The sequence below is a fragment of the Anastrepha obliqua genome, chromosome 1 (assembly GCF_027943255.1).
Source record: "Anastrepha obliqua isolate idAnaObli1 chromosome 1, idAnaObli1_1.0, whole genome shotgun sequence".
Taxonomy (NCBI): Eukaryota; Metazoa; Arthropoda; class Insecta; order Diptera; family Tephritidae; genus Anastrepha; species Anastrepha obliqua.
Window position 1 is genome coordinate 135,455,243 of NC_072892.1, and position 13,664 is coordinate 135,468,906.

Sequence of the window (13,664 nt, forward strand, 5' to 3'; positions counted from 1 at the left end):
ATTATCTTGACCCCAAGGGGTAAATTTGGGGGCAGGGTGCTAAAATTTTGAAGCACGAACTTTCCCTCCTACCAAGGCGGGCCATCCTAATGCACACGAATAATATTCTTATATACAAAGAAGACTTCCACTCAATACAAAACTTAAGTAAGTAGATATGTATATTTATACATAATTGTTTTTTTTTCTGTTTGTGAACACATACACACATACATTTGTATGTATGGATGTATGTAGGAACGAGAACATCACTGCAACAGTGGGTAATAAATTGTGTGCTGGTAAAAAACAAACAAAATTTTTGCATTGTTAAGTCAACAGCGCGAGTATGAGTAAGGTATTTGTTATGTGCATACATACAAACATACATAGAATATGAAAGAGAACATCAACATAACTTTTATTTTTTGACAAGCCACCACATTTTGCAATTTATGTTGCGATTTTGGTCTGAACTAAAGTTCAAGCGTAAGAATATATGTATGCATGTGTGCGTGTGTGTAAGAAAATATGCAATATGTATATTTATATAAATATAAGTACAAGCATACATAGCGAGAGAAACACACCTACGAACATATGCATGCACTTCCAAGCTTATAAATTCATTTGTGTGTGTATGTGCAAGTGGCCACATTGATGGGTTGGAGCACTTCATCGAATATTAATAAGTGCTTTGTAATAAAAAAAAAACAAAAATGCAAATTGAAAAAATCAAAAGGATAACGATTTATCTACATTAATGGCTATGCAGTTTGTGGCTTCCATAAAATCATCGTATTTTTCTCGTTCTGGGTGTTCATTGAACGCCCAGGGTCTGAAAACAACTTTACGAACTTACATATGAATGAGTAATAACTACATTATGCGTGTCGAGAAATCGCGATTCTAGATTAGAAGGTAAAGGCATGTCTTTGGCACATACATGCACATACATATGCATATATATTTGTATGTGTGAGCGGGTATTCAAGAATGGCATCAACTACACGAAATATTCGTTTTAGAGGCGCTTAAAAATTTTATAATATTATAAAAAATATTCTTTTTTTGCCATTTGGTTTGTTCGAGCGCAAAAAGTTTAGTAGTTAATGGACTACTACTAATACTTATTTTGTTCGAAAAGTGCACCTCTGTGTATTTGCACATTTTTTTAATTCTCCAATAAAATATTTATTACCATTTTTACATTAAATACCCTATATTAAATTTCCTCTACTCTAATGAACCAATTAACATCGTGTGTTACCATAATTTATTGCCAAATAAATTATCTGTATTTTAATGCCATAAAAAATATGCACGCATGAACTGTTCCGCCAAAGCTGAAAAATATAGAAAATTATGTTGGATGAGGTTGGATTGGTACAGACAAACTGCTTTCTAAAAATAATTTACTCGGTGACCGAAAAGGCTATCGAAATATTTTTCCAGTACCATTTCTACACGTTTTTAAGCCATTGCATACTTTTGCTGAAGCCAATTTCTCCAAGGAGGGGCTGCCCAGAAATCTCTAGCACATTTAGAAGTTCGATTAATGCACGCAGAAAGTGCTGAATGGATTTTACTTCTTTCTCAGCTGTAGGTATATGCAGCTTTTATGAAAATCGTTATGTAGGCTCGTGACTGAGCGCTTATGAGACTGATGAAGGCCTATCGATTTTCACGGCAATAGACCGACGGTGGTCGCCTGGAACCAGTCATTCGCAGTGGACGAAGCTTCAGACCTGCCAAAACACTGCAATAAGGACCGCGGCAGGATGTCTCATGATCTCCCCGATAAAACGCCTACACGACAAGGCCCACATGCTGCCTGTGAAGGAGCATAAAAAACTGCTCAACAAGCAGTTCCTGTTACCGTAGGTCTCACCCATGCAGACACCTGCTTGAGCCTGAGCCACCTCCTAGGCACGTCAGGAGGCATTTCCACAATTACGCGGACGATATCCAAGACAAAACAGACAGACAGCTACTGAATCGGACAGTGTACAGACAGACCACAAACGACATTCATGGGGAGTCCATTACCACCTTCTTAAGCTCCCGATCCCCGAATACTGTTATCGGAGTCCAACCACCACCAATCCCAGACGAAGAGCTCCAACTTCCCCGAGAGTCCCGACATACTAAACATATGTCCGGCATGTGAAGGCACCCCGCACAACACTAACCACCTTTTCACATGCCCCATCAAACCCACTCATCTAACACCCCTCTACCTCTGGAGCCAACCTGTCGAAACAACTTGTTTCCTGGGCTTACCGTTAGATGAGGTAGACGAAGACGACCGGTGATTACACTACACTGACAGGGCAAATTTACTGCTACAACAACAACAACAAGGACTGTTGATTGTTGTCTACCTGTAGTTTGTCTTATAACCTTTCCTGTAAATTCTCGCCTGCTTCCTCGTTTTCAGAGAGAGATTCAGACGCTTTGACGAAGGGGTTTTTGAGCGATTACCGTTCAGTAGCCATTTAAGGATGAAGCAACAAGTGATAGAAAATGTTTTTTCTACTACTTATACCCCGTCCTTCGATAGGTAATAGCTAAAGTGCGAGTGAATTTCTGCCATCAAAAATATTCTCATATAACAACAAAAAAATATTCTCATGTTCTCAACAGTTTCTCCGAACTGCTACGTAAAACTGTAAATCTCTCCAGTAGTGTAATAGCATCAAAACACAGAGCACAAAATACGGTCACTCATATGGAGTGGCTTATATTACTGATAAACCAATTTGCCGATTCGACGTCATTATCAATAACTCTCCGAGAATAGACCGAAAATTAACCTGCTTTTTTCGATGTTGTTGATGTTTAGAGCTTAGCAGGTAAGTGAATATGCAAAATTGACATATTTTGAGTAAGAAAGAGCTTCAGAAGACTCCGGGCTCCAATATATAAAGTTGGTTCTAATAGCGAGTGCTACAAGTAAAGAATTCATGACTTCTTGATTCACTGCGTCTATACGAATTGTTTAAGTACAAAGCAGCTCTTGCAAAATGGTGAATTTTACCATATAGCCTACAAATGGTGTAAGCGCCAATTATTTTTATTATTACTTTCTTTTATTGCAAATTAAGGGGCCGATACCTGTAAACGGCCATATTTTCCCTGATTTTCATTAAAATTGTTTAAATTGAAGAAGTCAATATATTTTTTTCAAATTTGGCATACAGTTTATTTATACATTAAAATAATATACTTTTTTTTTTTAATTTAATCATTTAAGATAGCGGATGTACACTCTATTCTACCAGGAAGGTCGCAGCGGGGCTTCTCAATCGGCGGGCATTGTAGCATCGGCGTCAGTGATCTGAATACATAAAACCAACGTTTTTTTTTTGTTTATTAATGTCATAATTTTTATATGAATTAAAAAAAAATGAAAAAAAAATTCGCGGAATAAAATGCTCAAAAAAAAAATGAATTTTGGGGCGAATTTCCCTACTACTTTTGCTTCGAAAAAAAGATTTTTTCGAAAAATTTTCGAAAACTTGTAAATTCACATAGAAAGTAATATCATAAAAAAGATGTGTGCAAAATTTTAGGGAGATGGATATAGTTTTGAGAAAAACGCGTCTAAAGTTTGAATACAACGTAACTAAACTTCTCCCAGCGCTCGAACGCAAAGAATAGAGTCGTCACAGTTGACGATCTATAATATAAGAAATACGTAAATTTAAGTTCTAAAATTTTTTTTACATATTCTTAAAGGATTATATTAACATTTTATGAAAAAAAATTCTTTTCGAAATTTTGCAGGTATCTGTTCCCTTATTTTAATACTGCTTGAGTTGGGATTTTCCCAGTAAAAGTACGTTGAATGGCCACATAAGTGTTTCAAGAAAAAAACAAACAAATAAATAGATGTCCCATCGTGGCGTACAAAGCTGAAATCCCAATGCCTTCTATAGCATTATTTATATACATCGAAAAACAAAGTGTTTGACAAACTTAAATATGTAATTAAATATGTGGGAAGATTTTTAATTTTTGCAAATAGCGCCGTTCGTCAATGACATTTAACGCTTGTGAACTAAACAGCTGCATTACACAAATAGACATAAACGTCAAAATAAAGATTTTCATTACTCAAAATGAGTTTTTATTAAAAAAAAAAGTTATTCAAAACCAAAATTGTATAAATTATTATATATTTATACAATGATTTATCAGGCTTTTACTCGATTTGATTTTTTTTTTTTTGGAAAGGGGTAAAAAACACTAAATACAAGATAAAAAATCCTGCTATATTAACGCCCGCACGCAATAGTCGTGAAGTATTGACTTATATTATTGAAAAAATTAGTCCACAAATACTGTAGGTGGGGCAAAACACGTGACAAGTACGAAAAATTTCAACGCTTCGATTTTAATGAAATTTGGTAAGTAAGATAAATTGCGCAAGTCTTTTTCCTAAGAACTATTACTCAAAAAAATGTCGGCATAAGAGAAGACAAATTGAAAGGCAATAAAAAAAGTAAAAAAAAATTGGAAAAAGTTATTGGGGAAAACAATTTTCAAAAATATTTTTTAAAATTTCAAAATTGTTAATTTTTTTCAAAACACGAGTATTATACTAACAACTCAAGAAAATTTTTGGGGAACACATTGTTAAAAAATATTTTTTAAAATTTCAAAATGTTAATTTTCTTTTTTGGAATTAATATCATACGAAAGATTAGAATTTTTCCATTAAAAGGACACAAAACTTGTTATTGCGATAGAAACTTTCTTGATTGAGTTTTGATCTTGAACTTATTTTTTCGAAACGGTGAGGTGCAATCGCTCAACATGCAGTTGTTAAAAAAAACAGGTTGTGAGTTCTAAATTTGTTTTTTTGGAATTTGTACCAAATACTTACATGAGGCCCAATTTTACCATCTTCAAGCTTTGATCCATCTTCATACCAGCCCTTCAAACTGCGCTTGGTTTTAATTGATTAGAATTTCAGTTTAATAAATTGTTTTGAAAGTTTTATGAATCGCTAACGATTTGGGCTGCATCGTAAATATACATGCATTGCATGACTGACTCTTACATTTTGGCTTCCGTTACTTGCAACATCTTCCAAAAGATGCGCCTAGATATTGTCTTAAAATAAAACAAGTAAAAATTTAGATTCTTTCACTTTTTATTCAATTATTGTGGCATCATTTAAATGTCCGTCATGAGCACGTCAACAGGTAAATTCCGCAAAACTCTCGATTCATGTATGCCTAATTGTTGAGCACGTCGAGATATGGATGTTGAAGATGGCTCAGCAACACTTAGCGCTATAGTAGCAATATTCTTAACAGAATGTATAAAAACGGTGGCATAAAAACCAGAAAAAGTACCTTTAGGAACTATTCATTACTGACATTTAGGCGTCATTTTTGAAAGATTCTTTACTTACTGCACTGGCTGCAGAAATTTGGCGTAGTACGGCCACTGCTGGTACTAAAATACTTTTGATTCAAATATACTCATCTACCCGCATGTTACGCTTGTTTTCTATAACCCAGGGACCACGTACTTCGATAGAAAAGCGTGAGTTAGTTTTGGAGCCATTCATAAAAGGAATGGCGCAACGTAAAAGCTGAAATTGTACATTTACGTTCGTCAACAGTTCAGTGCGTTATTGAACGCTTCATGCATGAAAATCGTGTGGTAAATATGGGACGACAGGCTCCAAATAAAACTTTCACATCGAAAAAGTGTCAAAAAGCTAACTGAAATGCCCCAAAAGGATTTAAGTAAGACTGGCCATCCAGAAACTGTTCGAAAAATACTGAGTGAAGCAAATTTTTAATTCCAGAATAGCTCGTAATAAGCCTTTCGTAATGCAAAAGGCAAAGAATGGAAGTATGAGATTTCAGTTTGCGCGTAACCATCTAAATAAAACTCCAGCATTTTAGAGGACCATACTTTTTGCAAAGGATGTAAAAATAAACTTATTTGGATCAGATTTATATAGCACGAAGCCACAACGGAGTTCAAGCCCCAAAATTTGTAAGCTACTACAGTTTCCGGCGCTCGAAGTGTAAACAACTTCACACCGCTCGCGGAGCTGATGCACGAGCAGCGATCGTTCGTGAGCTCGAGCACCTTAAAGTAAATAGAGTTTTTGTTTTATTAGCATCGCGAAACGTCATGGAGGGGGTCATCAAAAGACTGCAACGTCACGTGAAATGGTTTAAAAAGTGAAAAGGCGACTTGAGCGAAATCCCCGACGAAGGGTCAATCAAATGGCGAAAGAACTGAAAATATCCGATTGTAGCATTCGTCGCATACTGAAAAATTACCTCAAAGTCAAGCCTTACAAAATCCCAAAAGCGCATGTTCTCACACCAAAGCAGCAACAAGTCAGACTTGAGAGAGCGAAGGAGTTGCTTCGCTTGACCGAAAGTGGTCAATTTCCAAACATCGTGTTTTCTGACCAGAAAATTTTTCAAATTGAGCAATTCGTAAACTCCCAAAACGATAGGGTTTATTTGACCGACCGTTCATATGAGCATTTGAGTCATCGATTGGCTACCAGGAGTGAGCACACGCCACAGGTAATAGTTTGGGCCGCTGTAACCACAGATGGGCGCACTCCAATCGTTTTCATCGAGCCTGGCGTCAAAGTAAATGCAAAATATTATCGGGAAAGAATTCTGGAAGTTGCTGTGAAGCCGTGGGCAGACTAACATTTCAGTGGCAGATTATGGACGTTTCAACAGGACTCAGCACCGTCTCACAAAGCTAAAAAACAATTTTCCTAAGTTCATAACGTCCACACAATGGCTCTCAATTTCACCACACGCGAATCCAATGGATTATTCTCTTTGGGACATTTTTGAGAGCAAGGTCCGAACTAAAAGATTCACCAGTCTCGAGGCGCTGAACAAAGTCATTGTCCGCGAGAGCGCCAAAATACCTGCAAGTCACATTCGGACAGTTTGCGACTGGTTTCTGGAGCATCTCAAGGCTATAGTCAAGGCAAAAGATGGTCATATCCAGCAAAAGTAAATTGATTCTAAATTTTATACTATTTTCACACATTTTTTACTTTGAATTGAATAAAAGTAATTTTCCAAACTAAATGTAGATATGGTCTTTTTAATTGATCACACGATTGCACAAACTAAATAAAATGTGTGCATACTCTGTTTTTGCATTTTCGCAAAATATTATGAAACCTTACAAAACATTGTATCTGTATCATATAAGGTGTGAGTAACTGTTGCATGTAGATACTTCCACACGATTTTTTTGCTATCGTCAATCGTGCAGTGTAACTATTATATAAAACTGCCGTTAGGAGCAAATCCTTTGTTGTTCGGTACCTATCAGATCCGCTTAAGGCCAAGTGCGAGTTATTTTTATGGTAAAATTGTAAAAGCTGCAATTTAAGGAAAACATAGAAACCACATACATATGGTATGTAGGTATTAAACAAATTACATGGCTATAAATATTTCAAAAGCTTGTTTAAATTATAATAACGAAACGTTTTTTAATAACCGCTGATGCAAAGCTATTTATTTGAATAAACGTGTTTTTATGTATCCCACGAAGTATTTATTTACTCCCATGTCCCCGTAGATCAAGTAAGTTGCGGTAATTCAAAACCACTTTAGAACTTTTTTATTATCCATACCTTGCAATCAATAGGTTAACTTGCAACATTTCCATCATCTCAGGTGAATGAACTCTTTTACAAATAACATACAAAAGCACATGAATTGTGTTCTGCACTAGTCTTAGCACACACGAAGAAGTTATCAGACAGCAAATTTGTCTATTGTGCTCGAATGAATTGAATTGTTATTTGTGCCCGCACAAGTTCACGCACACACGCACGCAGCCAAATACGTAAGTATACGAATGCACTTGAAATTGAATGCAATTTTTTTTTTTTTTGTATTTATCAAATTACGAGTGATAATTAAACATAATAGTTTATTTTGTTGCTGTTTTGTTTTCAAATGCATGCGATTTGAACCATCTTCGTATACCGCGCGAAGAATTGTCACTTCACAGAATATTTGAACGAATTCGCCTCCAGCAACTGGGAACGCCACCAACCAGCAGGAATGCTTATTGTTCACATTTTCAATGAGTTGCAAGCATCTAAGCCACAAGCATTGTGTCCGAATTTGAATTATGGCAGTCGATTATTTTCCAAACAACACAAAAGCACACAAAAAAGGCTAACCAAGCGGTGAAATGGTAACAAAATAAACGGGATCGGCTACACCGGCTATGGGTTATTGTATAAAAGAACGTCAATCGTTTTTTGTGTTTTTCGAATGCAACTACTATGCATGTACTTATATGTGTGTGTGTATGTGTGTTGCTTCTACATGTGACACCACACGAAGCACTACTGACGGACCAAATTGCAGGAATATGCCAAAATACTATGGACCGGCCGAATGTGCAACTGCGCAAACGCTATAAAAAACCACTCGCACACGATAAAATCTCGGCGAAGACTGAATTGATGGCGGCGAGTCGTCACTGGATTTTTGTAGCCGTCCATGGCAAACATTTATATGCCCCGTCATTCTTGGCCATCTTGTTATCATGTGGCTTAAAGGTTGAGGAATACTATGTGTAAGAAATAGTGGATAAAGAAGAATAAGTTGGCAACTGTTGTGTTGTGTTGTGCTGTGTGGTGCAGCGCATTCAAGCTTAAACCTTTACAAAGCTACTAACGGCTGAATGATACATATTGATGTGTGCAGCAAGTTTTTATGTGCCAAGTAGGAAAAGTTGAGGAGTTGAAGAGGAAGAAAAGTTATAGTTGTTCTACGATTACAGGAGGAAGAAGAGGATAATGGAGAAGAAAGTTTGTACCTCTACGATTACGTCGTGTACTTGCACGCCAATTTTTACCAGGTACACGTTGAAATAACGAATGGCATTTCACAGGGCTCTGTTCACGGGTCATTGCTGTGGAATTTGATGGACGACGGTGTTGGTAATGGTAATGGTTGTAAGGCCTTTATACACTGCGACCAGATTGATCTATTGCGCGCCTCTAAGTGCTTAACTTTAATTCTTTAGTATACCGAGGAATCGAACCTGCTCCTTAGGAGGGAGTAATTGTACGTCTTCCTCCTCTAGTCGGTACGAGCCCAGGATTCTGTGTCTCCAGTGGCCGAATGGCTCACACTTGTTGATTAAGTGTTCCATAGACTCTTCTTCATCACAGCAGAACCTGCATAATCTTGTACTAGATAACCCTATTGTGTTACAGTGTTTATTACAAGCAAAGGTTAGTGCTCCACAAAGTAATCTGAGGCCCTTTTTATCTAGGGTTAGGGCAGATTTTACTCTGTTGGCACTGAAGTTCAAAAAATTTTTAGAGTGATTAAGGCCACTTGTGCCGTTCCAGTATTCCCTGAATTTAGTTTGGACCCATTTTTTGGTATTCTGTTTTTTATTTTTTTTGTTAAAGCCGAAAAATGGGGTTGGTCAAATAAAAAGCCCTTCTGCCCCTTTTTTGGTATAAAAGTCTGCCTTCTCGTTTCCTTCGTGTCCTCATGTGAGACCTGATTATGAGTGACCAGTTTGTTGAGTGCATTGTTACACTCTATTAGAACCTTTGACTTAAATGTGAAGCTACTCAAGGCTTTGGGAATCGATTGGTTGTCCGAAAGGCTGGATGATGGTATTATCCGTGTCAGTATTGCAGAGGGAACCAAGGTAATTGGCTTTGTCGACGGTTGCGGTTGTGGTAACGGCTAAAAATTTAGGCGATATCTGCGACAAACCGATCGTGACGGGTGCTCACTCCTGGTGGCCAATCGATTCGAATCGACTCAAATTCTCATATGAACGGTTGATCAAATCAACTTTATCGTTTTGGGAGTTTACGAATTGCTCAATTTGAAAAATTTTTCTCGTCAGAAAACACGATGTTCGGATATTGACCGCAAAGCAACTCCTTCGCTCTCTCAAGTCTGACTTGTTGCTGCTTTGGTGTGAGAACATGCGCCTTTGGGATTTTATAAGGCTTGATTTTGAAGTAATTTTTTCAGTATGCGACGAATGCTACGATCAGATATTTTCAATTCTTTTGCCATTTGATTGACACTTCGTCGGGGATTTCCCTCAAGTCGCTTTTTCACTTTTTGAACTATTTCACACGACGTTTTAGTCTTTTGATGACCACCTCCATCACGTTTCGCGATGCTACCAATATCGTTGTAATGAGTAATGACTTTATTTACTTTAAGGTGCTCGAGCTCATGAACAATCGGTGGTTCTGATTTTCCAGCCAAATATTACGCAATCACACTATAACGTTTGAAATCCATTACTGATTTTCTTTTTTCGCGTTTACTCTCGGCCAAATGCTTGCGCGCACTTTTGTCATTTAGCCAACCAACAGATAGCTGATGCCCGTGCATTAGCTGCGCAAGCGTTCTAAAGTTGGTTGCACTTCAAGTGCCGGACCATGTATTAGCAATGAAAGCTGCCCAAATAGTGACAACAGAGAGACCTACTCGTGCGCCGTTACGAGAGAATTACATCGATGAGTGGCAAACAAGGTGGGATAACTCTGCGTTGCACTCCCAACCAGGGAGAAAGAGATAGGATAGTATAGAGCTAGTCTTGAGAAATGGGTAGTCTTGTGAGAATTTTCCAGATTTTTTAGCAAACCCAAAAATATCCTCCAGGTTGAGAGAACGAATTTTACTTATTCTCACGACATCGGACCCCGAGATTTGTAGTCTTGCTTAAGATAGGACACTCACAGGGAAAATGCTCAGTGCTATCCGGTTCCTCTAAGCAAGACACGCCAATCGGGCCCTCAATGATTCCAGTGGTGACCCTATGCTGACCCCATGAGTTGTGTCCTATAACAATACCAACCATCAACCGAACGTCTTTTCTAACAAGTTGTAGAAGAAAGATCGACGCGTTTCTGCTTGGGCTTGTCATAAAACACTTTGCACTTCTTCAGTGTTCTAGACAGACCTAAACTGTAAATTGCTGACCTAATCGCTGATCTAATTCATGATTCCTGCAGAACTGATTCCGATTATTGGCTCCGGTCCCTGTGGGGTAACCGCTAATCTATAGTTGGGCAATTCATCGGCAATTTCAATTTAATGCAGAGCTTAAGTCGGCTGGTGTAGCTTATAATTTCATTCGTGGTGTTCTCATTTTACCACCTTTTCGTTTTAATAAAATCTTTTTCCCGCCAGCCATTTCTTCAAAGTGGAGAGCAAATAGTAGTCCGAGGGATCCGAGAGAGCCAAGTCTGCAGAATAGAGGGGATGTGAAAGAAGTGAGAGTCCTATTTTCATTAATTTTGCCACCACAACTACTGAGGCGTGAGCTGGTGGGTTGTCGTGATGGAAAAAGAAAATCACTCGACTTCCTCGATTCAAACAAATGTCAAACATTAAGAGATATGCCGATCTGGCTGAAACTTGGAATGAGCTCTTCCAAAAAATGCTACTAACTAAACATAAACTCAATACGCGCCTGTAGAGTCATCTCTCTGACCTTGAAAGGACTTTTTCTAACGACCCTCGTAGTCATAATTTCAAACTCACTAAGCAAAACGCAATCAGTTAGGAACTTTCCGGCGGGGTATGCATACAAATTTATACACGCCTGTAAACCATTCCAGAATGAAAATGATACACAAATGTGCAAGTACATAATATACATACAGACATACACGTATATGCAGGTAGATTTGTAGTATATAAAAAACATATCTCTCGTCGTTTGGTTAAAAGCTATAAAAAGAGTTAATAAAGTTCTTGGTAGGAATGGTTTAGGAAGAGATGATGGTTTTGATTTTCCTAGAACTTGTTGTCGGCATTATAGTAATTAGTTGCATGCATGCATGTTTGTAAGTATATACCGACCATCGCGACCAAGTATGTATGTATATATACTAAATAGACTATTTAGTATTAAAATCGTACAATCGTTAGATCAGAGAAGTCCGCCAAGCGCGACATAAATTCTGAGCAAGTCTATTTCGATAATCTGAATAAAGTTGGCCATACAAATTCAATGCAGAATATTGCTAAAGAATATAATTCTTTATATTTTTGGTAAAACGAGTTATATTCAATACTATTTGCACACCACGTGGAAATCGATATAGTCTAAAAATATGTTTACGTTAACGCCTAAGAGTCTATGGCTCCGATTGAGTTTAATTACCTTTTCGTGGCGGCCAATCTTTCGATTGATCTCAACTTTTTAAACTAAAGTTCAGATCCGTTTCTTGAGATGATTGGCTACCAAGAGGCTACCTAGTAATCATGGAAGGTCATGATTTCGATAGAAAGCAAAATTGTGTAATATACCCAACCGTTCGGCACATTGCCTAACATTAGCTTTAAAGGTGTTCAGATATTGAAATTCAGCCATGCACGATATCAACTCCATGCTTCAGATTAGCCTTTGTATTCTTGAGCTCAAATTTAGAATAGGATTTTCTCATAACAATTTCCATCCGACCCATTTAAATTACATTTGTTTTTATCAGTTTTTACCTTTCATTTTTGTCGCGACAACTAGCAAGTACAGCACTCAGACACAATTCAGTCCATTGTACAGCACTCGGATTCCCTTTTAGATTCTCGAATAAATCTGAGTCGATCTTGTGGTGCCAAAAAGCCAAGGTGGTCACTTCTTAACACATCAGGGCCAAAGACCTCAAGCCTGATACGAGCGAGGGCGGGGCAGACGCACAGAAAGTGGTCCGCCGTCTTATCCTCCTCTTCACAAGCTGGGCAGAGTGCACCATTTGAGATTCTACATTTTCCATGTGCCTCGCCCACAGAAACTGGCCCGTCATCAGTTCATCCTGCCTGGGTTGTAGTAACCCATTTGCCAACCGTGGTTTTGATGGCTACAGAAGGGAGTGACAGAACGTGCTCTGGGCCTTAAGAAATATAATAAGTACAAGTAGTTTTTTTTGACGTGATAACGTCTTATAATTCGATTTAACAGGCTGCACGCACGAAAAAATGTGTCGTTACCTTGCTCATTAGTGTTACCTTGCTCATTGCCGTTACCTTGAATGAACGGAACGAACAACAAAGCAAACAAAGCAAACGAACGGCAACGTTCGACATCTTGCTCTCTCCTACTTAAGTGAGCGTTTATATGTATGTATATGCGCATATGTACATATATAAATTCACTTATTTGTATTTGCATATGCCTTCTTATTGATTATTATTAATTTGATTTACTTGAAGAATTTAAAATAAAACCAAGTTTGTTAATAATACCTGTTGTTTTAATGTTATTATTATTTTTTGACGTGATAACGTCTTATAATTCTATGTAGCCGGCTGCACGCATCAAAAAATGCGTCGTTATCTTGCTCATGCGTCGTTACCTTGCTTGAACAGCATGTTATGTTATGTTATGTTATGTTATGTTATGTTATGTTATGTTATGTTATGTTATGTTATGTTATGTTATGTTATGTTATGTTATGTTATGTTATGTTATGTTATGTTATGTTATGTTATGTTATGTTATGTTATGTTATGTTATGTTATGTTATGTTATGTTATGTTATGTTATGTTATGTTATGTTATGTTATGTTATGTTATGTTATGTTATGTTATGTTATGTTATGTTATGTTATGTTATGTTATGTTATGTTATGTTATGTTATGTTGTGTTATGTTAT

The 13,664-nt window shown here is 37.3% G+C and overlaps 1 protein-coding gene across 1 annotated transcript in view; it reads right to left on the reverse strand.

Moving 5' to 3' along the window:
* LOC129251661 (uncharacterized) overlaps positions 1 to 7,717 on the reverse strand; it is a 33,878-nt gene extending 26,161 nt beyond the window's left edge. Inside the window, exon 1 of the mRNA XM_054890849.1 lies at positions 7,634 to 7,717. Within this exon, the coding sequence (XP_054746824.1) occupies positions 7,634 to 7,671 (38 nt within the window). The 5' untranslated portion in view covers positions 7,672 to 7,717. The remainder of the gene's footprint in view (positions 1 to 7,633) is intronic.
* Positions 7,718 to 13,664: the final 5,947 nt, after the last annotated feature.